Consider the following 25,932-nt stretch of genomic DNA (forward strand, 5'->3'; position numbering starts at 1 on the left):
CCACTGTGTATGGCTATGCATCACCAGAAGGTTCATTCATCTGCTTTGATTCGTCTGTCTGCTATGGTTTCTGTGTCTGTATGTCTTATTCTGCCTGCGCCTCGCTCTGCACTCAAACCTCTCAGACGTGCCCAAGCTAAACGACCTGGACTTTGTCGACGTCACCGACACCACTGTGGGCCTGCGCTGGACCGCCCTGGTAAACGTTACAGCCATCACCAGTTACCGGGTAACGGTTATGGCGTCGGGCGAGAGTTTGCCCATCATCATGGTACGGTGGACTCGTCGACGCCCATTACGGCGCGCGGGCGGAGCCCGGTGTGGATTACATGTCAGTGTCACACGATAAACGGAGGAACTAGAGGGAGCGAAGAGGACCGCACGCCGGCCACACGCAGAACCAAACCCACTGGTTATTTGAACCTTCAACTTTACAAGGGGAGGTGGTCGTTAGACAGGGTGGTGGGTGGGGCTATATGGAAAGCAAATACTGAATATACTGCCTCACAAACCTTACATACTCACCTTACATACTCACCATGTTGTAGATATATTCTCTGATCGTAGCAGTAATGTCATTGTTGATTGCGTCCAGGTTTTTCTTTCATACCTGCCATGCTCTCTAGTGTGTCCTCTCTTGTCTGGTTGACTTGTCCCATCTGGACATGCCACAGAAGGCCTGGAGGTAACTGTGTGGAGCTCCCCTCTCCTTGGCATGCTCTTATATTACTTCTCTCATTGTAAATACCTGTTGGTTATGCTTTACTTTACAGTCAGCTATACATTACATGGTCAGATGGTAATAACCTGGTCATTACGTGGTCAGATGGTAATAACCTGGTCATTACGTGTCAGATGGTAATAACCTGGTCATTACGTGGTCAGATGGTAATAACCTGGTCATTACGTGGTCAGATGGTAATAACCTGGTCATTGCATGTTAAAATTGTCATAAAATAATCATTATCAAATACTTTAATTTTGGTCTTCTTGGAATAGAAGCAATCAAGTTAAATTCGTTAAAGGTATCTATTGTTACCACATCATTTCCTAGTTAGTATCCTAATTTATCTCCCCTCTCCCACCCCAGCCGTCCCCGCCCCACCAACCTGAACTTCGGAGGGGTGGGCCCGATCACATGAGGGTCAGCTGGACCGTCCCCAACGTCCCCACGCCCAGTGACATCACACGCTTCGTCATCCGCTTCCACCCCAGCAGCAACGACGACGATGTCAAGGAGCTCAACGTGGGCGGAGCCACCAACACCTTCCTGCTGCAGAGTGAGTGACATCATCATGACCTATGACCTACCCCTGAACTAAATAGAACAGTATTATTACCATTGTATGTATTGTGTCATACACCTCACTGGTTCATGCAGTGTGTTGTGGCGTCGGACTAACTATGAGGTAACTAACAAGTGTTTTCCTGTCCATCTCTCCTCCAGACCTGCTGCCCAACACAGAGTACAGGGTGAGCGTGGTGTGTGTTTACGAGGAGAGAGAAAGCGCACCAGTCACTGGCACTCAGAGAACAAGTGAGTATGGACAGACACAGGACAGTTTGTCAGGCTAAATGTCTTCAAAAGAGATAAATGCACATGTATTTTTTGCACAAATAGTAAATTATATGTATGCCTACAGGATGTAGTCAGTAATGTGTAAGCATACAGGATGTAGTCAGTAATGTGTAAGTATACAGGATGTAGTCAGTAATGTGTAAGAATACAGGATGTAGTAAGTGATATGTATGCCTACAGGATGTAGTCAGTAATGTGTAAGCATACAGGATGTAGTCAGTAATGTGTAAGCATACAGGATGTAGTCTGTAATGTGTAAGAATACAGGATGTAGTAAGTGATATGTATGCCTACAGGATGTAGTCAGTAATGTGTATGCATACAGGATGTAGTCAGTAATGTGTAAGCATACAGGATGTAGTCAGTAATGTGTAAGAATACAGGATGTAGTAAGTGATATGTATGCCTACAGGATGTAGTCAGTAATGTGTAAGCATACAGGATGTAGTAAGTGATATGTATGCCTACAGGATGTAGTCAGTGATGTGTATGCCTACAGGATGTAGTAAGTGATATGTATGCCTACAGGATGTAGTCAGTAATGTGTAAGAATACAGGATGTAGTAAGTGATATGTATGCCTACAGGATGTAGTAAGTGATATGTATGCCTACAGGATGTAGTCAGTGATGTGTAAGAATACAGGATGTAGTAAGTGATATGTATGCCTACAGGATGTAGTAAGTGATATGTATGCATACAGGATGTAGTCAGTGATATGTATGCATACAGGATGTAGTCAGTGATGTGTATGCCTACAGGATGTAGTCAGTGATGTGTATGCATACAGGATGTAGTCAGTGATGTGTATGCATACAGGATGTAGTAAGTGATATGTATGCCTACAGGATATAGTAAGTGATATGTATGCCTACAGGATGTAGTAAGTGATATGTATGCCTACAGGATGTAGTAAGTGATATGTATGCCTAAAGAATGTAGTAAGTGATATGTATGCCTACAGGATGTAGTCAGTAATGTGTAAGAATACAGGATGTAGTAAGTGATATGTATGCCTACAGGATGTAGTAAGTGATATGTATGCCTACAGGATGTAGTCAGTGATGTGTAAGAATACAGGATGTAGTAAGTGATATGTATGCCTACAGGATGTAGTAAGTGATATGTATGCATACAGGATGTAGTCAGTGATATGTATGCATACAGGATGTAGTCAGTGATGTGTATGCCTACAGGATGTAGTAAGTGATATGTATGCATACAGGATGTAATAAGTGATATGTATGCCTAAAGAATGTAGTAAGTGATATGTATGCACACAGGATGTGATGTGTATGCCTACAGGATATAGTAAGTGATATGTATGCCTAAAGAATGTAGTAAGTGATATGTATGCCTACAGGATGTAGTAAGTGATATGTATGCCTACAGGATGTAGTAAGTGATATGTATGCCTAAAGAATGTAGTAAGTGATATGTATGCATACAGGATGTGATATGTATGCCTACAGGATGTAGTAAGTGATATGTATGCCTACAGGATGTAGTAAGTGATATGTATGCCTACAGCGTGTGTATCATGTAGATCATGGCTGTGTCTCTCTTCTCCTCCGTAGCCCTGGACTCTCCCACTGGCCTGGACTTTGCTGACGTCCTGACCAACTCCTTCACCATCCACTGGCTGGCCCCCAGCGCCGTGATCACCGGCTACCGTATCCATTACCAGATGACCAGCGGAGGCAGGGCCAAGGACGAGAGACTGCCCCCGACCAGGAGCCACTTCACCCTGACTGGCCTGGCTCCCGAGACAGAGTACAGTGTTGAGGTCTACGCTGTCAGCGGGAACCAGGAGAGTCTGCCTCTCACTGGCACTCAGGCTACTAGTGAGTAGTATTGACTGGTTTCATTTTTTAATTAACCTTTATTTAACTAGGCAAGTCAGTTAAGAAAAAATCTTATTTACAATGACGGCCTACCCCGGCCAAAGCCTAACCCAGACGAGTCAGTTGTGCGCCGCCCTATCGGACTCCCAATCACAGCCGGTTGTGATACAGCCTCATGTCTCTGTCTTTATCTGTTATCGTTCTATGCTTTCAGTCTCTCGCTCTGTCTGTCTGTCGCTCGCTCTCTGTCTGTCTGTCGCTCGCTCTCTGTCTGTCTGTCTGTCTCTGTCTGTCTGTCACTCGCTCTCTGTCGGTCTGTCTGTCTCTGTCTGTCTGTCACTCGCTCTCTGTCTGTCTGTCTTTCTCACTCACTCTCTCTCTCTCTTACTCTCTCTCACTCTCTGTCTGTCTGTCGCTCGCTCTCTGTCTGTCTGTCGCTCGCTCTCTCTCTGTCTGTCTGTCGCTCGCTCTCTGTCTGTCTGTCGCTCGCTCTCTGTCTGTCTGTCGCTCGCTCTCTGTCTGTCTGTCGCTCGCTCTCTGTCTGTCTGTCACTCGCTCTCTGTCTGTCTGTCGCTCGCTCTCTGTCTGTCTGTCTTTCTCACTCACTCTCTCTCTCTCTTACTCTCTCTCACTCTCTGTCGGTCTGTCTGTCTCTGTCTGTCTGTCGCTCGCTCTCTGTCTGTCTGTCTTTCTCACTCACTCTCTCTCTCTCTCTTACTCTCTCTCACTCTCTGTCGGTCTGTCTGTCTCTGTCTGTCTCGCTCGCTCTCTGTCTGTCTCTCTTTCTCACTCACTCTCTCTCTCTCTTACTCTCTCTCACTCTCTGTCGGTCTGTCTGTCTTTCTCTCTCACTCTCTCTCTCTCTTACTCTCTCTCACTCTCTGTCGGTCTGTCTGTCTCTGTCTGTCTCGCTCGCTCTCTGTCTGTCTCTCTTTGTCTGTCTGTCTCTCTCTTTCTCTGTCTCTTTCTGTCTCGCTCTGTCTCTCTCTCTGTCTTGCTCTGTCTCTCTCTATGTCTCTCTCTCTGTCGGTCTGTCTGTCTCTCTGTCTGTCTGTCTCGTTCGCTCTCTGTCTGCCTTTCTGTCTAGCTCTCTCGCTCTCTGTCTTTCTCTCTTTGTCTGTCTGTCTCGCTCTGTCTCTCTCTCGCTCTCTCTCTCGCTCTCTGTCGGTCTGTCTGTCTCTGTCTGTCTGTCTCACTCGCTCTCTGTCTGCCTTTCTGTCTAGGTCTCTCGCTCTCTGTCTGTCTCTCTTTGTCTGTCTGTCTGTCTCGCTCGCTCTGTCTGTCTCTCTCCCTCCTCCTCTTCATCCTCCCTTCTCTTTGTTCTTCCTAATCTGTCTAGTCTTATTTCCTGATCTCCTCTGTCCACTAGTCTCTGACGCCCCCACCGACCTGGAAGTGACCTCAACCAGCCCCACCAGCATCACCATCCGCTGGGACGCCCCCTCTGTCACCGTGAGGTACTACAGGATCACCCACGGAGAGACAGGTGGAGAAAGCCCTGCTAAGGAGTTCACTGTCCCCGGCTCCCAGTCCGAGGCCACCATCTCTAACCTGAACCCAGGGACAGACTACACCATCACCGTCTACGCTGTGACAGGGAGAGGGGACAGCCCGGCCTCCAGCACACCCATCTACATCAGTCACAAGACTGGTACGGGGCTGATGGTTTAATGCACCATTATCACATCAACATGTTGGTCATTTAGCAGACACAATTATCCAGAGAGACTTACAGGAGCAGTTTGGGTTAAGTGTCATGCTCATGTTAATTACAGGTGACCAACTACATATTTATAGACATGTTCATGTCTAGGACAGGACAGGCTCTGATCTGGTGTCGCCATCTAGTGTCCATTATTACAATTTCAGATTTCATATGTATTTGGTTATCTGGAAATGATGCCTTGATCTACCAGTAGTGAGGAATGATCAGAGGAAGAAAACAGTTTTAGATTCATGTGTAGATCATTTGTAATCCTCCCATATCTCCCTCGTTCACTCCCTCCCCCCTCTCTCCCTCCCTCTTCCTTTCTCCGTAGACGTGGAGGGCCCCACCAACATGGACGTGACAGATGTGAAGGACAACACCATCACAGTGCGCTGGTCCGCGGCCCAGGGCCCCATCAAGGGCTACAGGGTCACCAGCGTCCCCAAGAATGGACAGGGCCCCTCTTTCTCTGAGGTGGTGGCCCCTGGTAAGACCTGCCCCTGCTCTATCCCCTGCACCCTGCCCGTCTGTGATCATATGTACGGCAGACATTTTGTGACTGTGTTGCGAGACATTGATAAAAAGGAGCTTTAGCCTCTGTTGTTCTACAGCTATACTCCTGTGCTCAACCTCTCTCTCTCTCTCTCTGTCTCTCTCTCTCTCTCTCTCTCTCTCTCTCTGTCTCTCTCTCTCTTGCCTTGGATCTAGATCAGACCGAGATTACGTTTACTGGCTTGATGCCCACGGTGGAGTACGTTCTGAGTGTGACCGCTCTGGGAACCGATGGAGAACCTTCCACACCTCTGGTAGAGAACGCCATCACAGGTGTGTGTGTGTGTGTACATGCATTCGGATTGTAAAAGAGTTTAAAACATTGATCTGATAACAAAGGAAAGAAATGTTCAAATGTATGTTATTCTGATGTTCCCTTCTTTCTGTCCTTCATCTGCCGCCCCCCCGGCTTCCTTGCAGCAATGGACCGTCCCAAGGCCCTGTCCTTCTCTGAGGTGGACTCCACCTCCCTGAGGATCACATGGGACAGTCCGGACGGCACGGTGACATCATACCGTGTGCTGTACTCCAGCCCTGAGGAGGGCGAGAGAGAGCTGCGCCCGGCGCCCAGAGGGACAGACGATACCGTGGTACTGAGGAATCTCCGCCCCGGCACAGAGTACACTGTTAAGGTCATCGCTCTGCACGGACGCACCCCCAGCACCCCACTGGTGGGCACACAGGCCACAGGTAGGAGATACCAGACACACACACATACAGACACGCACACACACACACACACAAATACTTAATGTCCATCTCTGCCCCCAGCTATCCCTGCGCCCACCAATCTGGACATCTCTGAGGTTGGTGACACCTCCTTCATTGTCTCGTGGCGCTCTCCCAGCTCCGGGCTGTCTGGGTACCGTGTGGTTGTCAACCCCAAGAACAACAATGGACCCACCAAGGAGATGACCATCGCCCCAGACACCACGCGCGCCGTGGTCCCAGGACTCATGGTAAATAACAGACTACAGTATTCTGAATGTATGTCATCACTGTGTTCTAGATAAAGGTTGTTAAACGGTCTAAATTCAGGTCATGTATTGTCACTGTATTTATGTGTCTGTCAACATGTGTTGCCTGTGTAGGTGGCCACTCTGTACACAGTGCACGTTTACGCCCTGAAGAACTCTGTGACCAGCCGACCCCTGGAGGGAGAGGTCACCACGCTGGACAGTAAGCAGCTTTCACAGAGTTTTAACTCGACTGGCCACTGGTTTACTCACTGTAAACTCACCCTCTCTTTCTCCCTCTCCCTTCCTCTCTCTCTCCCAGACATCAGTCCTCCTCGGCGTGTGCGTATCTCTGACGTGAAGGACTCGGCCATCACGCTGACCTGGCGTGCTAAGGTTGAGACCATCACCGGGTACCTCATTGAAGCTCAGCCCCTCGGCGGCAGCCGCCCCGCCATCAAGAAGACAATCCCCGGAGAGCAGCGCACCTACACCATCACTGGTACTGTACAGTAGACTATATTACCCAGCTATCACCACTCTCATCTACAGTCAACTACATTACCCACCCATCACCACTCTCATCTACAGTAGACTACATCACACATCTTTCACCACTCTCATCTATAAATGAACTACATTACCTATTATCGCCCCATCTACATTCAACTACATTATCCATCCTCACTTTCAACTAAACTATCATCATTATAGTAAACTACATAACCCATGTACAGTACAGAGTGGGCTCTTGACTGACTGACAGTGTGTTGTGTTTGATGTCCTTCAGGTCTGGAGCCAGGCACCTCCTACACTATCCACATCTACACCATCAACGGCGATGCACGCAGCGCCCCCTTCACCCTCACGGCCACCACAGCCAAACCAGCGGTGCATTCCCCCACCAACCTCCAGTTCACCTCCCTGACCCCCAACTCCATCTCCTTCAGCTGGGAACCCCCCGCCACGCGCATCACAGGATATTACATCACCTACGAGGAGGCAGGCAGGGCGCAGCCCCGTGAGCTTACCCCCCGCCCCCATGCTGGCCAGAACTACGCCACCATCTCTGGTAAACATCAAACTCTGCTCTCTCTTTCTCTCTCAAGTTACCCTGCCCTCTTAAACTCCACCCCTTCCTCTTCACCCTCTGAAAGCTCAAGCCTCTCAACACGTCCAGTTTATGGAAAACACCTGAATCGACTCAAATCAACATCTGATTTCCTCCAGCAGAGTTTGATGCTTGATGTTGTTGGATGTTTTCAGGTTTGAGACCAGGTACCGAGTACATCATCAAGATTATCGCTCTTCAGAATGTCCAGAGAAGCACCCCATTGGTGGGCACGGCCAGGACTCGTGAGTACAGCACATACACACTTTACACATACATCTACATACACACATGGCCCAAAACCAGATTTTTTTTTACCTGAATGGTGATGTTACAAAGAAAGGTTTGGGAAGCCTGCATATGTGCTTAGCTGCAGTAGAATATTGTAAGAACAGTCTAGCAACTCATAGGCCAAGATGTTAGATTTGGTTTGTAGTCGTGCCAGCATCTGTTACAAACAGCTGTGTCTTCTAAAACAATAATACTGCTCACTCACTTTGAATACGTTTTGAATAAACAAGCGATTCAAAAGGTATTGACGGCAGTGGCAGGCTTTGGAGTAGATATTTGCCCAAACCACTGATACAGGGTCAGATATTTTTCCACTCCCATTAATGGTTAAAACTAAAACAGGGGTAGGGTAATCTGATCTTAGATCTGTGCTTAGGGGCAACTTCTACTTCAAGTGCAGTGCTTTGCGGTACAGTAGTGGCTCTAGTATGCGGACTTACTGCCACCCCCTGCTGGCGGCGTCATGCTACTGCATCTCCTCTAACTCCCTACTCCCTCCCTAACTCGCTTGCTTCCTAACCCCTCTCTCCCGGCCAGAACGTGAATCCCTGCTTACACTGCCACTCCCCAACCGCCCCGGAGGCTACGACCACCTGGACGTGCCTGAAGAAAAGGAGAGCCGTGTCCCAACAGTAGTAGGTAACAACGGCCTAGACACCCTGGGGGGCCAGGGCCAGAACGTGGAGTACACTGAGTACAACAACCAGAAACCCCAGACACCCTATGGGAACGGCCAGACTCCCTATGGGAATGGCCAGACACCCTATGGGAATGGCCAGACACCCCTGGTGTTTGTGCCCCTTCCGGACTCGGAGGGGCGCAGGGTGCCGGTGGTGAGCGTGAACGTGCCTGGTGGCTCTCCCTTTGGTTTTCCAGAGAAGGACACAGGAATCCCTCAGGAGGCCCAGACCCAGACCACCATCGCCTGGAAGCCTTACAAGCAGAGTTCAGAGTACCTGGTGTCCTGCAACCCTCTGACACACGTCAACGAGAAGATGTTCCAGGTGAGAGGTTACGGCACACACACACACACACATATAAAGACACATCTAAGAGACACTTTTTAAAAGTGTAATCTTTATTTAACTAGCCAAGTCAGTTAAGAACAAATTCTTATTTATAATGATGGTCTACACCTCTCATTCCCATTCATCTCTCCCAATCTCTCTATCCTTCCATCTCTCTCTTTCCTTTTATCTCTCTCTCTCCTTCCTTCCATCTCTCTCTCTGTCCCTCCCTTCCTCTCCTTCCATCTCTATCCTTCTATCTCCTCTCTCTCCCTCCCTCTCTCTCCCTCTCTCTCCTTCCATCTTCTCTCCCTCCATCTCTCTCCTTCCCTCTCTCTCCTTCCATCTCCTCTCTCTCCCTCCCTCTCTCTCCTTCCATCTCCTCTCTCCCTCCATCTCTCTACCTCTCTCTCCTTCCATCTCCTCTCTCTCCCTCCATCTCTCTCCATCTCTCTCCCTCTCTCTCCTTCCATCTCCTCTCTCTCCCTCCTGTCTCAGATGCGTCTGCCTGGTACCTCCACCAGTGCCACTCTGATCGGCCTGACCAGCGGAGCCTCCTACAACGTTATCGTAGAGGCCCTGAAGGGGGCACTCAAACACAAGATCCTGGAGGAGATTGTCACCGCCGGCAACACCCGTAAGGAACCAGCAGTGACTATGACAACTGATCTAGGATCAGTACTGACATTTAACCTATAGAATAGATGGTATGAGTGAATCCTGATGTTGTTTTGAGTCATGCTGTTCCACGGTCAGAAAATATAGTTCAGAAAGTTCATAGATAGGTGTTTACTTACACAGCTTAGCCTGTGATTTTGTGGTGAAATTAACCCCCTCTCTTCCGCCTGTAGTGACAGAGGGTTCCACCGGCACAGATAAGGACTCGTGCTACGACACCTTCACAGCGACCTACCATGACGTTGGGACCGAGTGGGAGCGCATGTCTGAGACGGGCTTCAAGCTGTGGTGCAGATGTCTGGGACTAGGCAGTGGACACTTCCGATGTGACTCCTCTAGTGAGTATTTAACTACCTCTTCAATGCAATTTAAGAAACTTTATTGATCCCTTGCCACCTGACTGGATGGGTGTAATGGTTGCCATATTGGTTACACCAATCTAGGGGCTGGGAGACAGTGTCGGATGTTATGCAACAGGTCTGACCTTTTTTTTGTTCTCTATATCTCCCCCCTCTCTCGCGCTCCCTGTCCATCAACAGAGTGGTGTCATGATGGAGGTAACAACTACCGTATCGGGGAGAAATGGGAGCGTCAGGAGGAGAAGGGCCCCATGATGAGCTGCACCTGCCTGGGCAACGGGAAGGGAGAGTTCAAGTGTGAACCACGTAAGTAGCACTTTAACATCAGTCACCACCTGCACTTGTTTGGATATTAAAGGAAGAATACAGAACTTCTCTGGCAGCATGTCAGAATACAACACAATACAGTTCCAATGTCTGCCTGTGTGACCTCATCAATGTCTGCCTGTGTGACCTCATCAATGTCTGCCTGTGAGACCTCATCAATGTCTGCCTGTGTGACCTCCTCCATGTCTGCCTGTGTGATCTCCTCAATGTCTGCCTGTGTGACCTCATCAATGTCTGCCTGTGTGACCTCATCAATGTCTGCCTGTGTGACCTCATCAATGTCTGCCTGTGTGACCTCCTCCATGTCTGCCTGTGTGACCTCCTCAATGTCTGCCTGTGTGACCTCATCAATGTCTGCCTGTGTGACCTCATCAATGTCTGCCTGTGTGACCTCATCAATGTCTGCCTGTGTGACCTCATCAATGTCTGCCTGTGAGACCTCATCAATGTCTGCCTGTGTGACCTCCTCCATGTCTGCCTGTGTGATCTCCTCAATGTCTGCCTGTGTGACCTCATCAATGTCTGCCTGTGTGACCTCATCAATGTCTGCCAGTGTGACCTCATCAATGTCTGCCTGTGTGACCTCCTCAATGTCTGCATGTGTGACCTCATCAATGTCTGCCTGTGTGACCTCATCAATGTCTGCCTGTGTGACCTCCTCAATGTCTGCCTGTGTGACCTCATCAATGTCTGCCTGTGTGACCTCATCAATGTCTGCCTGTGTGACCTCATCAATGTCTGCCTGTGTGACCTCATCAATGTCTGCCTGTGAGACCTCATCAATGTCTGCCTGTGTGACCTCCTCCATGTCTGCCTGTGTGATCTCCTCAATGTCTGCCTGTGTGACCTCATCAATGTCTGCCTGTGTGACCTCATCAATGTCTGCCAGTGTGACCTCATCAATGTCTGCCTGTGTGACCTCCTCAATGTCTGCCTGTGTGACCTCATCAATGTCTGCCTGTGTGACCTCATCAATGTCTGCCTGTGTGACCTCATCAATGTCTGCCTGTGTGACCTCATCAATGTCTGCCTGTGTGACCTCATCAATGTCTGCCTGTGTGACCTCATCGATGTCTGCCTGTGTGACCTCATCAATGTCTGCCTGTGTGACCTCATCCATGTCTGCCTGTGTGATCTCATCAATGTCTGCCTGTGTGACCTCCTCAATGTCTGCCTGTGTGACCTCATCAATGTCTGCCTGTGTGACCTCATCAATGTCTGCCTGTGTGACCTCATCAATGTCTGCCTGTGTGACCTCAACAATGTCTGCCTGTGTGACCTCAACAATGTCTGCCTGTGTGACCTCATCAATGTCTGCCTGTGTGACCTCATCAATGTCTGCCTGTGTGACCTCATCAATGTCTGCCTGTGTGACCTCAACAATGTATGCCTGTGTGACCTCCTCCATGTCTGCCTGTGTGACCTCCTGCATGTCTGCCTGTGTGTGTGATTCCCTCTCCTGTGTGTGTGTTTACAGATGAGTCCACCTGCTATGACGATGGGAAGATGTACCAGATTGGTAACCAGTGGCAGAAAGAATACCTGGGAGCCATCTGTACCTGCACCTGCTACGGAGGACAACAGGTCACTTCTACTGCCAATGGCTATGCTTGTCTTACCGACCTTAGTTGAATGCAACTTGGACAAGCACCTGCTGAATGACCAACGTGTGTAAATGTAATGCTTGTCCTCCTCTCAGGGCTGGCGTTGTGAGAACTGTCGTAGACCAGGTGCTGAGGTTGACTCTAGTCTGCTGCAGCCCGTCCGATACAGGGACCCCACCAACACACTACGCAAAGTGGTGAGTCATAGACTACGCTCTCAAAAGACTGAGAAAATGTGTTGGATTAGAACTTGAAATCCCCATGCTGAGGTTGGACCCATACTGACCTCTTGTCTGTCTGTCTCCTTCTGCAGAACATCCAGTGCCCCATCGAATGCCTTCGACCTGAACTACTGGCAGATGCACTGGCAGAAGGACACATCCCCCAGAATCCCCTGGAGTAAAAGATCAATATCCTCTTCCTTACCCATGGTCTGCCAAGTCTCCTTGAAGAGGAGGTCGCCCTGTCCAGTCAGAGACAGACCTAACTAACACATCGGAGCCTTACTGATCAGCTTAACCATATCTAACACACCTACATACTGTAGGTCCAAGCCTTCCTAGTCTTAAGAGAACCCCCTGCACACTTTCAGGATGTTGGTTAAGTTGTCTGTTGTCATTTCCCTTAACCATATCTAACACACCTACATACTGTAGGTCCATGCCTTCCTAGTCTTAAGAGAACCCCCTGCACACTTTCAGGATGTTGGTTAAGTTGTCTGTTGTCATTTCCCTTAACCATATCTAACACACCTACATACTGTAGGTCCATGCCTTCCTAGTCTTAAGAGAACCCCCTGCACACTTTCAGGATGTTGGTTAAGTTGTCTGTTGTCATTTCCCTTAACCATATCTAACACACCTACATACTGTAGGTCCATGCCTTCCTAGTCTTAAGAGAACCCCCTGCACACTTTCAGGATGTTGGTTAAGTTGTCTGTTGTCATTTCCCTTAACCATATCTAACACACCTACATACTGTAGGTCCATGCCTTCCTAGTCTTAAGAGAACCCCCTGCACACTTTCAGGATGTTGGTTAAGTTGTCTGTTGTCATTTCCCTTAACCATATCTAACACACCTACATACTGTAGGTCCATGCCTTCCTAGTCTTAAGAGAACCCCCTGCACACTTTCAGGATGTTGGTTAAGTTGTCTGTTGTCATTTCCCTTTGAGACACTTAAGAGGTCCAAAGGAACATTCCTTGTGTTCGTGCATTAAAGAGATTAAAATCTTCCCCTGTCCCTGAAGGTATGTGTTTGAAGTGCTTGTTAACAGTTCAGATGTGCTTGTCTTTTACAAATTATACATTTCCAAGACTACCTGTCCAGTATTACCGTTTGTCCTAATCATTTATTATTATTATTTTTTACTTCTATAAAATCTAAAACTGTCTGAAATCAAAAGCACTGTTTTGAGAGAATGTTGGTGTAGTTGCCATGTCGACAAGTGTTTGAAATCATTTAGCTTTTTCTGTAGCCTCTGTGTAGACAGGGGTAGCACTGCCTGTGTGATTGACACTGAGTTGTTGTAATTTTGAAACTCTTTAATGCATTTTATTTATCCCTTTAATCACAGCATTGTTGTGTGAATGTGAGACCTGGGGTGTCGACTTTGTTCTGGTTTTATTTTTGTACTAAAAGGTGCCAAAGTTTGATGGAGATTCCCTTGTTTTGATGAAGTTGAAAAGAACCTCATGAATTGCCTTTGTTTCTTGAATAACTGTTTATACATAGATTGATGCACCAGTGTAAATCTACGTAACATAATAAAATAAATCCTCATCCAAATCTGTCAGTATAAACTAGAGATCAGTTGTTTTTGTGTGGACTGCGTCTGAATCACTGCAGTGCCTGCAGAATGTATTCATACACCTGGACTTATTCCTTCAGAATGTATTCATACCCCTGGACTTATTCCAACAGAATGTATTCATACCCCTGGACTTATTCCTTCAGAATGTATTCATACCCCTGGACTTATTCCTGCAGAATGTATTCATACCCCTGGACTTATTCCTTCAGAATGTATTCATACCCCTGGACTTATTCCTTCAAAATGTATTCATACCCCTGGACTTATTCCTTCAGAATGTATTCATACCCCTGGACTTATTCCAACAGAATGTATTCATACCCCTGGACTTATTCCTGCAGAATGTATTCATACCCCTGGACTTATTCCTTCAGAATGTATTCATACCCCTGGACTTATTCCTTCAGAATGTATTCATACCCCTGGACTTATTCCTTCAAAATGTATTCATACCCCTGGACTTATTCGTTCAGAATGTATTCATACCCCTGGACTTATTCCTTCAAAATGTATTCATACCCCTGGACTTATTCGTTCAGAATGTATTCATACCCCTGGACTTATTCCTTCAGAATGTATTCATACCCCTGGACTTATTCCATCAGAATGTATTCATACCCCTGGACTTATTCCATCAGAATGTATTCATACCCCTGGACTTATTCCTTCAGAGTGTATTCATACCCCTGGACTTATTCCTTCAGAATGTATTCATACCCCTGGACTTATTCCTTCAGAATGTATTCATACCCCTGGACTTATTCCTTCAGAATGTATTCATACCCCTGGACTTATTCCTTCAGAATGTATTCATATCCTGCTGGACTTATTCCACATGTTGTGTTACAGCCTGAATTCAACACAGATTAGATAGATGTCTCACCCATCTACACACAAATACCCCAGAACGACAAAGTGAAAATGTTTTTTCTTCACATAAGTATTCACACCCCTGAGTCAATACACGTTAGAATCACCTTTGGCAGCAATGTACAGCTGTAAGTCTCCAAGTGCTTTCCACACCTGGATTGTATGACATTTGTACATTTTTTTTTTTTTTTTCTCCAAACTCTGACAAGTTGGTTGTTGATCATTGCTCGACAACCATTTACATCTTGAAATAGATCTTCAAGTAGATTTATGTCAAAACTGTAACTCGATCATTCAGGAACATTCACTGTCTTCTGGGTAAGCAACTCCAGTGTAGACTTGGCCTTGTGTTTTAGGTTTTAGTCCTGCTGAAAGGTGAATTCATCTCCCAGTGTCTGGTGGAAAGCAGACAACCAGGTTAAGGATTTTCTGTGCTTTAGCTCCCGTCTTTATCCTGAAAAACACCCCAGTCCTTAACAATTACAAGCATAACCAGACCATGATGCAGCCACCACTATGCTTGAAAATATGGAGAGTGTTGGATTTGCCCCAAATATAACACTTTGTATTCAGGACCAAAAGTTACTGCAGTATTACTGGTGCAAACAGGATGCATGTTGGAGAGAAAAATATATTCCTGTACAGGCTTCCTTTTCACGCCATCAACATTGTTGATCCGTCCCCAGTTCTTATCACAGCCAATAAACTTGTAGAAAAGTCCCAGTTGACCTTGTGGGTGAAATCTTGAGCGGTTTCCTTCCTCTCCAGCAACTGAGTTAGGAAGGACGCCTGTATCTTTGTAGTGACTGGGTGTATTGATACACCATCCAAAGTGTAATTAAGAACATCACCATGCTCAGGGATATTCAAGGTCTTGGAATTGTATTTACCAATAGGTGCCCTTTGCAAAGCATTGGAAAACCTCCCTGGTCTTTCTGGTTGAATCTGTTGGAAATTCAATGCGCGACCTTAGAGGTAATTGTACGTGGGGTACAGAGATGAGGTAGTCATTCAAAAATCATATTGGGCACTATTAGTGCACTCAGAGTCCATGCCACTAGTGCATATTTATACTCCTGAACTTCCATCAGTGGTTGAATACTCTACAAGACATCGCTCCTTTTTAAATTGGTCAAATATATAACTGAAAAACAATTCCACGTCAACATTTTAGGGTATTGTGTGTAGGCCAGTGACAACAAAATACATGTCAATTTAATCCATTTTAAATTCAGGCTGAAACAAAATGTGGGAAGGTACAGGGGTGTGAATACTTTCTGAAGGCATTGTATGTCAACCATCTGCAGTGGAAGGTGTTCTCTACGACCCCCACAACTGTCACAGGACTCGTCTAAAGGTAACCCATACAAATTAATTAAAGTATGGAGTAGTTTAAAAGGTGTTAATCTCCCAAAACATATTTTCTGCACTTAAACCACTTCAAACCTAGCTTACCTTTTTCTATTATGCGTGGGAATACTTGGAAACATTTCTTAGATTAAAATCACTTGGAGCAGATTCTGGTGTTTTTACGGTCTTCTGGCCAACAATGAAAACAGTCTAAGACTGTCTAAGCCATTTATGTGTTACTCAATGTGTTTATGAGCTACAATAGTAAGGGGCAATTTCAAAACTTAATATTTGATACGTAGAAGCACCCTAAAATTCACATAGCCAAATGGTCCATGGTATGACCATCAGAAAACACTTCCATGTTAGTGTAGTAGTCAGTCCCCGACTTTCAGCTTAATATTGCTGTAACGTAAAATAGTGTTTGCATACACACACACACACACAGGATTTCTCAAGAAACAGTTTATTTCATGGTAAAACGTGACCTTCCAGACAGTAACATTGTAACTTAGATACAACTATGAAAGCAAAGCTCGGAATGTAACGGAATCTGAATGATCCTGAGCATGACTCATGCTGTTTGTGCATGATAACCGTAGGACAGGACTGTCTCCGTGTAAATAATAACACTATGTTAGTACCTTTGTTGATCACTATTCTAGAGCATAGTGGACCTCCAACATGTAGACAGACATGGCTACATGTTACTCAGGGCCATAATGGTATGTGGTGTCAAATGTGTCAGGTAGCATTGTATAACAGCCACTCCAGGTATTCAGTGGTGGAAGAGTCTCAGGTTGGTGTGCACCAGGGTGATGCCCTGCTCATTACAGGCATTGATCACCACCTCGTCAGCTGTGGACCCAGCCGGGGCAGCAATGTACTCCACACCACTCTACAGAGACAGACACCACAGAATAAATCAGTCCATGTGGGCGACAAACAGAAAAGACCTTGGAAGGAACTACAAGGCTAGAGACCAACTAAAGAACCAAAAGCAGAAAGTCGGCCATCTTAACTAGAGAAAAGTAATAATTCAGCAGTGTTTACCCGTTTGGCACGGTCCACGTTGTCTCTGAAGGGGAAGAAGGCGTCAGAGCTGAGGGCTACAGCCTGTAGAGAGCTCAGCCAGTTCCTCTTCTCAGTCTCATCCAGAGGATCTGGGACCTCCTCATACATGGCCTTCCATACTGCCAGGTCTGGACCCTGAACACAGAAGAGTTAGAGCAGGACAGACTCATCTGGAATTAGATTTTTTAAATAGACAGACACCTACAGTAGGAACCTACACAAAACATACAGCAGAACTGTACATCCGACAACAACCATTTCAAATGCGCAGAGTGCATGTCCCTAATTGACCTCTGACCCCCTCACCTCTCCGATGGTGCCGCTGACATACTGATCGATGGCATTGGCCATCTCCGCCCGCTTCACTCCACTCCTGAACCTCATGCCCAACACCCGCGGGTGGTGCCTCAGCCACCAGTTATCAGCCTTGTCCCCTGCCAGCCGCGTGCAGTGGATACGAGACTGCTGACCCGCACCGATCCCAATCACCTGGTACACAGGGAGAGGAGACGGATTGTGACCCAGAAAAGCCACAGTACATAGTGAATGTTTCAAAATTCCTTCGGAAAAAGGTAAACAAGGATGTAGGTGACAAGGGGAAACTCAGTGCCCAAACACTATTTCAACAGGAACCTCCCATGTCTCCTCCCTCTCCAGGTTGGTTACCTGTCCATCCTTGGCGTAGCAGACAGAGTTGGACTGGGTGTACTTCACTGTGATGCTGGCCACGATCAGGTCACGCAGCGCCTCCACCGACAGCTTAAACAGGAGACAGACAAGAGGACAAAAGGGTAGAACAGGTCATCAGTGAGCATCTCACACACTATCAAGACACGCACAAACCACAAAGACTCACCGCGCCCTTGGAGACGACGTTGCTGAAGAGATCCTTGTCAATGACAGCTCCATTCCTCTTCTGTTTGAGGTGGAGGCCAAAGAGAACTCTGACCTCTGGCTCATCTGGCTCATAGGCTGGGTCCATCTGACAGATTTAGACATGCAGCACCCCCAACCGGTGAGAAGAATCAAATAAACTTCAAACTTATTTTTTCTAGGAAAGGCTGCAACATATGATGATCACCAACTGCTTTTCCATGTCCAACCATACCTGGAGAACACAGTAGTTTCCATTCTTCTTCTTGGACAGAATCCTGAGGGCCTCCTCTTCGTAACCAGGGGCGATGATGCCATCAGAGACCTGAGAATGATAGACAGGGGTTGGAAATGCAGGAAACACAGGACAGACACACGACACCTGGGAAGCCCTACCTCTCTGGATATGATCTTGGCAGTGGGGACGTCACACACGTCAGACAGAGCGATGAAGTCGCCGAAGGAGGACATCCTGTCTGACCCTCTAGCCCGGGCGTAGGCTGTAGCCAGTGGGGTCAGGTTCTTCAGCATGTCATTCACCATACACACCTTGGCCTCCTCATCACTCAGAGGAACACCCACCGCAGCCCCTAGAGAGGGAGAAGACAGCCTAGGTCAATGTTTACTGTGATTCCTTGCAATCTTGTTGGCATATGCATTGGAAGCTCTGCGTGTCTAACCTGCAGGGCTGACGTGTTTGAAGGAGGTGGCAGAGGGCATGCCCAGGGCACTCTTCAGCTCTCGGACCAGCTGCCAGGCATTCAGGGCATCACAAAGGTTAATGAACCCAGGAGAACCATTTACCACTGACAGAGGCAGGAATGGAATGGAGAGAAGGGAGGGTCAATACAGTTAGTCTACCTAGACAGGACAAGGTCCCCAAAGTCCACCTGGACTGTTTCAGTTCAACATATCAGACCAATTAAAATTAGGGTTGACAATGTTACTGCTGGCTACACAATGAGGGGGGGGGGGGGGGTGAAGCCTACCTGTGAGGGGGAGGGTGGGGCGCAGGGTGTAGAGCTGGGCGGGGGCTTGGTGGGGGTTCATGCCGTAGCGCAGGGGCAGCTGGGATACCCCACGGCTGTACTGGCCCCGGAAGTAGTCCGCGATGGCCTCATCATACTGAGCCGTGTGAGTAAAGGCCTGGGAGAGAGAATGAGGACAACTAGATAGCATAGACACCAGGATCATGTTCATTAGGCAACATATGGAAGAAAAGGGACTGAAACAGGAAGGGAAAACCTTGATGTCCAATAGGAAATGCACATCTGTTTACGTCTGCAAAATGTTTTTCTACAGTGTTCCCTAATGAACATAGCCCAGGGTAAACAACTGAACCAGACAGCGTTGTAACCTATTCCATGATCAAAGCCAACATGGGCTTCTATAGTTTTATCTGGAGGCAGCTTTAATACAAACTATCACTGTAAGATTTGTAATGCCTTCACAAGAGACACCATGTGCTAAATGTATCCATTCTACTCCATGTAGTCTCAAGACTCAATGTCAAATGCACAAGTACAGTGAAAATATTTTTTGCAAGCTAACCAACAATGCAGTAATCAATAACAATGTAATATTAAAACAACAAGGTAGAACAAAAACAATCAAGTAAGCAAACTATCCCTGTCCAGGGATACTGGATCAATAGAATACTGTGGGCTGACCTGAACAACATGGCCCCAAGGACAAGAGATGGCAACATGGGAGGTTGTGGACTCTGAACTTTACCTCGCATTAACCAACAAACAATCAATTAAACAAAAACCCAATGACCTGATTGCAATTGTGCTTTTTGACTATATAGACTCCATGGTATCTGGTCTACAATTGTACAAATGGATCCTTTTAACAGAGAATCAATAATCTGTCAAAGACACAGTATGAGGCCTTCCCCAGTTGTTTTGAGATGTCCGATTTGCTACTACTGAAGAGTCTAAGACTTCAGTTGTGTCTGTCCAGTTTGGTTCCTGATAGCATCATTTCTCTATCACTCAGCATTCTCTCTGTTCACAGTTGAGGTTGACAGACATGTCTCAACAGGAAGGCAGAAGGAGAGCACATGGAAGTTACACTAGATCTCACCATTCCCAACTTGTCCAGAAAGTAGATTGATATACACGAGACAAAAAGGACCATGTAAAAAAAAAAGTCAACTTTTAACCCATGCTTTCAAGTTGCCCTAGTTACCTTCAGGGCCAGAGTCTTGCGGGTGTCCAGGGTTGTGTCTTGACCCTCGGAACCCTCCATCTCCACAGCAACCAGCTGGTAGTCGGCAGGGTCGCACACAATGGTTACGCGGGCGTGGTTCTTGGCCGCTGCTCGGAGCAGGGTTACCCCACCTGAGGACACAGCCAGGGGCAAACAGGGTAATCACCATGGCAACCTAGGGCATTTCAGGTTATAGAACAGACTTCAGAAAGTAAAATGTAGAGCTGGCCTTAAAAGGTGCAATATGAATGAATTGCGCCACCATTTCCTGGTTGCTAAAATTCTATTTGTTCGCCTAAATTCAGTTTGTGTGCCAAAAGAAGCAAGTATATGGTAGAGAATCATTGTACCATCTAAACTGCTGTGAATTATTTTCCATAACACCAAATATTGTATTTTCAGCTGGTGTTCAAAACTGAAACTAAAAGCAGCAAAAACTAATCTTCACAGAAAGCATAGAAATAGTGTACATAGAACAGATCTACCGCTCCTTATCCTTGCTTTCAATGAGAACAATTCTATGTGAATTTGGTCAGGTCGGACAAAAAAAACAGTTATTGCAACTTTAACATTCCACTCACCAATATCAATCTGTTCCACTGCATCTTCCACGGTCACATTAGTGTTGGAGATAGTCTTCACAAACGGGTAAAGGTTACACACCACCACCCTGGTCAAAGACCGGCAAACGAAAGCAATACAAGTCAAGAAATGCAATGCATTTCACTATGTTTTTCTAACCATCTAGGCAATTTGAAATAATGAGTAGCGTGGCTGTTCAATCCCCCACATTGCGTGTGCCCTAGATGACTCAATGAGAAACAATATCTTACAAAGAAAAAAAGGGTGAAGTTTTGACTTTTGTAAATGGGAACATGTCAATTAAGCAGGTCACATTTTGCAGCCTTGAACCCAAATTGTTAAACATGTGCCCATAGGCTCCAAAGAGAATTCATGGTTTATTTCAGAGGCTGTATGCATTGCACACTTTCTCCTCAAAGCCAATCACATTCCATGAATGTCAAATAGGTAGCTTAAAAGAGCCAATCAGACTCACAGGGTAAAAAAAAAAAAACATGTAAAGTGTGTAACACGATCAGATGTGTGCAGATGCAGCAGCATTTGAATCAGCCGGTTATTAGATTAGCAATGCATACTTCGAAGTTTCCCCACTTTACAACCGTACTGCCCTGCATTAGGGCCAAATCTAATACAGTCTTGTGCCCGATCACATGCATGGTGTTTTAAGTCTGCCCATTCACAAAAAGGCTGTTTTTCAAAGACCCCCAAAAACCACATTAAAGCAGTAGTGGCTCTGGGGGAAAAAAGTATAGAAAAGTTGACTGAGATGGACAAGTCCTACTCTTAACTATTGAGGAAAACAGATCTGAGCTTAGATCAATGTCTAGAGCCAAATTAAACCCACTTCCCTGTCTCTTACCTAACCAGACTGTAGCCCAGTTTCTCCATGTCAGCCTTGTCCGAAGGGGTGTGCCGGGCCAGGATGCCCCCGTGTACAGCAGGATGCAGGGTCTTCACCCTCCCACCAAGCATCTCTGGATGGCCAGTCAGTTCAGACACATCCCTGGAACAAAAGGGAGATGGATGTTAGGTGATTCAGTGGCACACATTCTCAAATGCATTTAGAGGCTGGGAATGCCACTCATCTGAAAGGTGGTCAATGACTGCAGAATACTAGATAGACCTACTCTTTGAAGTTCCAAACAGTAAGGTGACTTAAAGGAATACATTGTTATCAGCATAACATTGAATCGTTTGAGCATTAGCGCAAGAGAACGTTGGTGGCTGAACACTATCAACAAGGATAGACGAGGCATTGGAAATGTATGCAAACGGTTACACCTACCGAACAGCCAGTCCTGCATCGCGCAGGGTTTTGGCGGTGCCACCTGATGCGACGAGTGACAGTCCCACGTTCACCAGCCTTTTGGCAAAGTCCAGAAGTCCAGACTTGTCGGACACACTCAACAGTGCTGTGTGTGTATAATTAAGAGACACAACGGTGACAAAGTTATAGATTGATTGAATGGGACCACTGTGAAACGAAGCTTGCTTTTCAAATATCGGTAAATATGTTGACTCCACTGAGACGTCATCGATCGGTTATTGCCCCTTTGTAGCCACCCGTTGCTAACTAAAATGGAAGCATGTTTTTCGTGGCATGCTAGTTGTAGCTAGCCTACTTAGCCTACCTAGCACGACGCAAGAAACAATTGAATTGGATATTGACCACGCAGCATAAACACTACGCTCAAACTTATGCTTCAACATAGACAACTCAGTCTCTAAACTACATTAGCTAAAGCTAGCCAAAATATATATTTTTTTATTTATTTAAAAAGAAGAAAGTTTACCCAGTTCTGAGCAGGCCATGGTTTTGGGTAACGTTCTCTGTCTGAGAATGGGAGACTAGAAGCATGTGTGTAGTTGTTTCAATTTATGGCATGATGGGAGCTTTGTGATTTGACAGGACCGCCCCTTTGACCGGTTTTGACTAAACGGGATACAGCTTTTGTCAGATGTGACTTTTCGTTGCAGTCTAGGAGAATTTACGCAGCAGGTTAGGAGAATTAACGTGCAGGTTAGAATTAGATTACGGTTAGAAAATATAGTTAGGGTTTGCTAGCCATGACCAATTTGTACCCCTCAAACAACCTCTTCGTTGCCTTCTGCGCAGTAAAATTCAAATTCGCTGACTTCTATCCTGAGTCCCAGTAAAAAACACGTTTTGTAATTTATATATATATATTTAAACATCAGATAACGGTTTGAGGTGCAAAAAAACATGTTAAAAAGGAAAGAATGTGAACACATATATAGTTTTTTGGACTGTATCTGGACTGTAGTGGCCATTAAAACTGGGTTGACAGGAAATATATAAAAAGTTAACATTACAGTAAACATAACAGATTACAAGTAATTAACCAGCTTTTATTTAGCTCTTACTTCATGTATTTATTACACTGCTCTGAAAACTCACCAAACTAAAAATTGACCGATAAGAAACAATTTGAATATCAAACTGTCAAAAAATGATCATTACACAATTACACCATAACATGTGCTAATTGGGATGGTGGCTATTTTGATTATCAAGGTGACACCCCCCACACATGATATCATTGAAAAGCCCAGAATGTCCTCTCATATGTACTCCGTGACCTAACCCAGTGGCATGTATGGCATTAGAGAGATTTAGGCTATTTAAAATTATAACAATGTGAGATTTTAGACTCTCGCTCTGCCACTGGAGGGTGAGTTTACACCACTATAGAAGGACCATATGGGCAAATAGTGGTGCTGTTGATCTGAGAGAACTAAACACACTAAAGTGAATGCCCAGTAGACATCCACCATTTTACTTTAATAAATCCATTATTTACAGATCAGTAGGGATGAAAGAAAGGAGAAAAGGTGAAGAAGCATTTGTGGACTACTACCATTACACCAAGCCACTGGAGGGGTACTGACATACACCAAGCCACTGGAGGGGTACTGATACACACCAAGCAACTGGAGGGGTACTGACATACACCAAGCCACTGGAGGGGTACTGACATACACCAAGCCACTGGAGGGGTACTGATATACACCAAGCCACTGGAGGGGTACTGACATACACCAAGCCACTGGAGGGGTACTGACATAAATACCAAGCCACTGGAGGGGTACTGATATACACCAAGCCACTGGAGGGGTATTGATACACACCAAGCCACAGGAGGGGTACTGAATAATGGAGCCTTAGTAGGCCTATAGCATGGTTATGTTTTGAGATATTAATAGGATCCCAGCCTATCTAAGCTGTTTGTTCTGTATATATACACGACTATGCTTTTTCCCTCTAAATTTGGTTTTTCAAAAGGTGGGCAGGTTCCCAGGTCTGTGTCCATGACAGTGAATCTCCTGTCTGTCTGTCTGTCTGCCTGCCTGCCTGCCTGCCTGCCTGCCTGTCTGTCTGTCTGTCTGTCTGTCTGTCTGTCTGTCTGTCTGTCTGTCTGTCTGTCTGTCTGTCTGTCTGTCTGTCTGTCTGTCTGTCTGTCTGTCTGTCTGTCTGTCTGCCTGCCTGCCTGCCTGCCTGCCTGTCTGTCTGTCTGTCTGTCTGTCTGTCTGTCTGTCTGTCTGTCTGTCTGTCTGTCTGTCTGTCTGTCTGTCTGTCTGTCTGTCTGTCTGTCTGTCTGTCTGTCTGTCTGTCTGTCTGTCTGTCTGTCTGTCTGCCTGCCTGCCTGTCTGCCTGCCTGCCTGCCTGCCTGCCTGCCTGCCTGCCTGCCTGCCTGCCTGTCTGTCTGTCTGTCTGTCTGTCTGTCTGTCTGTCTGTCTTGAGAATGACATTGGGACAAGCACAATTACCAAAGCTTTGTTGTGTCACGATCATTGCTTTTCTGAGCACCTGTAACATAGATTTCCTGCAACAATAAAAGCCTCTCATGATTACATTCCCCATTGTTCCAACAGAGGGCCAACCCTTTTCAATAAACTTTATTACCCAAAACTTGGCCTTTTTCATGCATTTGAACAGCGGTTAAATTCTGACAGATGTGAATTTACAGCCCCTGTCCCTCATTCCCTTACCTAGCTACCCATTAGCTTAAGTAACACGACAGGGCCAAGGGAAACCTAAACCAATATGGGTGATTACTTTAAAAGATCAGACAATCTGTTCATATTTCCGTAATGAGGCCGACATTTTGCTGATTGATTAAACTACAGGATGTAAATATTTTACAGGGTCTTGCTGCTTAAGTTATTGATCCTGATTTACCATCTGACAAAGTGAAAGAAAACTGCATTTATTTATTTAACTATGAAAATGGCCTTTCTGGTAACCATTTTCCCTATTGGAGGACTCGTGGGGTTGCACTGATGTCTTGGCGAGTCGTATGAGTGATTGTGACACTGTAATAGACAGGACAAAATGTTATACATATACATAAACACACACTCACACTCACACACATATACATTCACACACATACACACACATACACACACACACACACTCACACACACACACACAGACACACACACAGACACACATACACACACAAATACAGACACACACATACATGGATGCACACACAGACATGCATATACACACACACACACACACACACACACATACATACATACACACACAAACACACACACAATGAGGCGATTACATTATTGGTATAGAAAAAGCATAGGGGCCGTCAGCAATTCTGTCAGACCAGGCTGTTGAGAAATCACTATTGACAGCGTTATCACCAGTGGATGGAATTTACACCAATCATTTTTTATCCGTATGACAGGTGAGTTCAGATTAAATTAGAATTGAGAAACTGAATCAATGATCTCTATATTTCGCTCAGACTGCTTATCAATTTACTATGATTTTAGTTGTGTTTGTCAGGCGGCCCTGTATCATAAAACAGGCCGAATGGCATTAGTCACACATCTAAATAAACTCTTATTGATTGATATGATTTTTCATCAGCCAAATTAAATGCTGCATTGAGGGAGACATAGTGGTTAGGTATGGGACATAGTGGTTAGGTATGAGACATAGTGGTTAGGTATGAGACATAGTGGTTAGGTCTGAGACATAGTGGTTAGGTCTGAGACATAGTGGTTAGGTCTGAGACATAGTGGTTAGGTCTGAGACATAGTGGTTAGGTCTGAGACATAGTGGTTAGGTCTGAGACATAGTGGTTAGGTCTGA

At 46.0% G+C, this 25,932-nt stretch overlaps 2 protein-coding genes across 2 annotated transcripts; one reads left to right on the forward strand and one right to left on the reverse strand.

Annotated features, from left to right (window-relative positions):
* Positions 1–125: 125 nt before the first annotated feature.
* Positions 126–13,818, forward strand: LOC109888019 (fibronectin-like; the record flags this gene model as incomplete). The annotated part of the gene is given in 21 exon segments (XM_031819204.1): positions 126–276; positions 1,091–1,122; positions 1,125–1,280; positions 1,448–1,537; positions 3,156–3,422; positions 4,792–5,073; positions 5,462–5,617; positions 5,839–5,955; positions 6,103–6,372; positions 6,454–6,641; positions 6,774–6,861; positions 6,961–7,140; positions 7,429–7,710; positions 7,905–7,994; positions 8,578–9,044; positions 9,546–9,684; positions 9,899–10,063; positions 10,265–10,390; positions 11,889–11,995; positions 12,111–12,212; positions 12,329–13,818. Coding segments are annotated over 21 exon segments (3,545 nt in total), but the record flags the coding sequence as incomplete, so codon positions are not given.
* Positions 13,819–16,496: 2,678 nt separating this feature from the next.
* On the reverse strand, positions 16,497–22,704 carry LOC109890493 (bifunctional purine biosynthesis protein PURH-like). The gene is made up of 14 exons (XM_031819203.1): positions 22,586–22,704; positions 22,078–22,204; positions 21,652–21,795; positions 20,792–20,880; positions 20,190–20,341; positions 18,986–19,142; positions 18,677–18,802; positions 18,393–18,586; positions 18,232–18,321; positions 17,980–18,105; positions 17,790–17,882; positions 17,430–17,612; positions 17,103–17,258; positions 16,497–16,947 (listed from the first exon to the last, which is right to left on the reverse strand). Exons 1-14 carry the CDS (start codon positions 22,602–22,604, stop codon positions 16,828–16,830), a joined length of 1,776 nt encoding a protein of 591 aa, XP_031675063.1. The 5' UTR covers positions 22,605–22,704; the 3' UTR covers positions 16,497–16,827.
* Between the last annotated feature and the right edge of the window lie 3,228 nt (positions 22,705–25,932).

This window comes from Oncorhynchus kisutch, unplaced genomic scaffold (assembly GCF_002021735.2).
Source record: "Oncorhynchus kisutch isolate 150728-3 unplaced genomic scaffold, Okis_V2 scaffold1953, whole genome shotgun sequence".
NCBI classification, from domain to species: domain Eukaryota; kingdom Metazoa; phylum Chordata; class Actinopteri; order Salmoniformes; family Salmonidae; genus Oncorhynchus; species Oncorhynchus kisutch.

Bases quoted from the DNA above. Each gene is read 5' to 3' on its own strand.
- LOC109890493 (XM_031819203.1), bottom strand. The intron at 17,613-17,789 runs GTAACCAACCTG...CCTGTGTACCAG, and splicing joins GCTACGCCAAGGATGGACAG to GTGATTGGGATCGGTGCGGG. The intron at 17,259-17,429 runs GTGAGGGGGTCA...TTCTGTGTTCAG, and splicing joins TCAGCGGCACCATCGGAGAG to GGTCCAGACCTGGCAGTATG.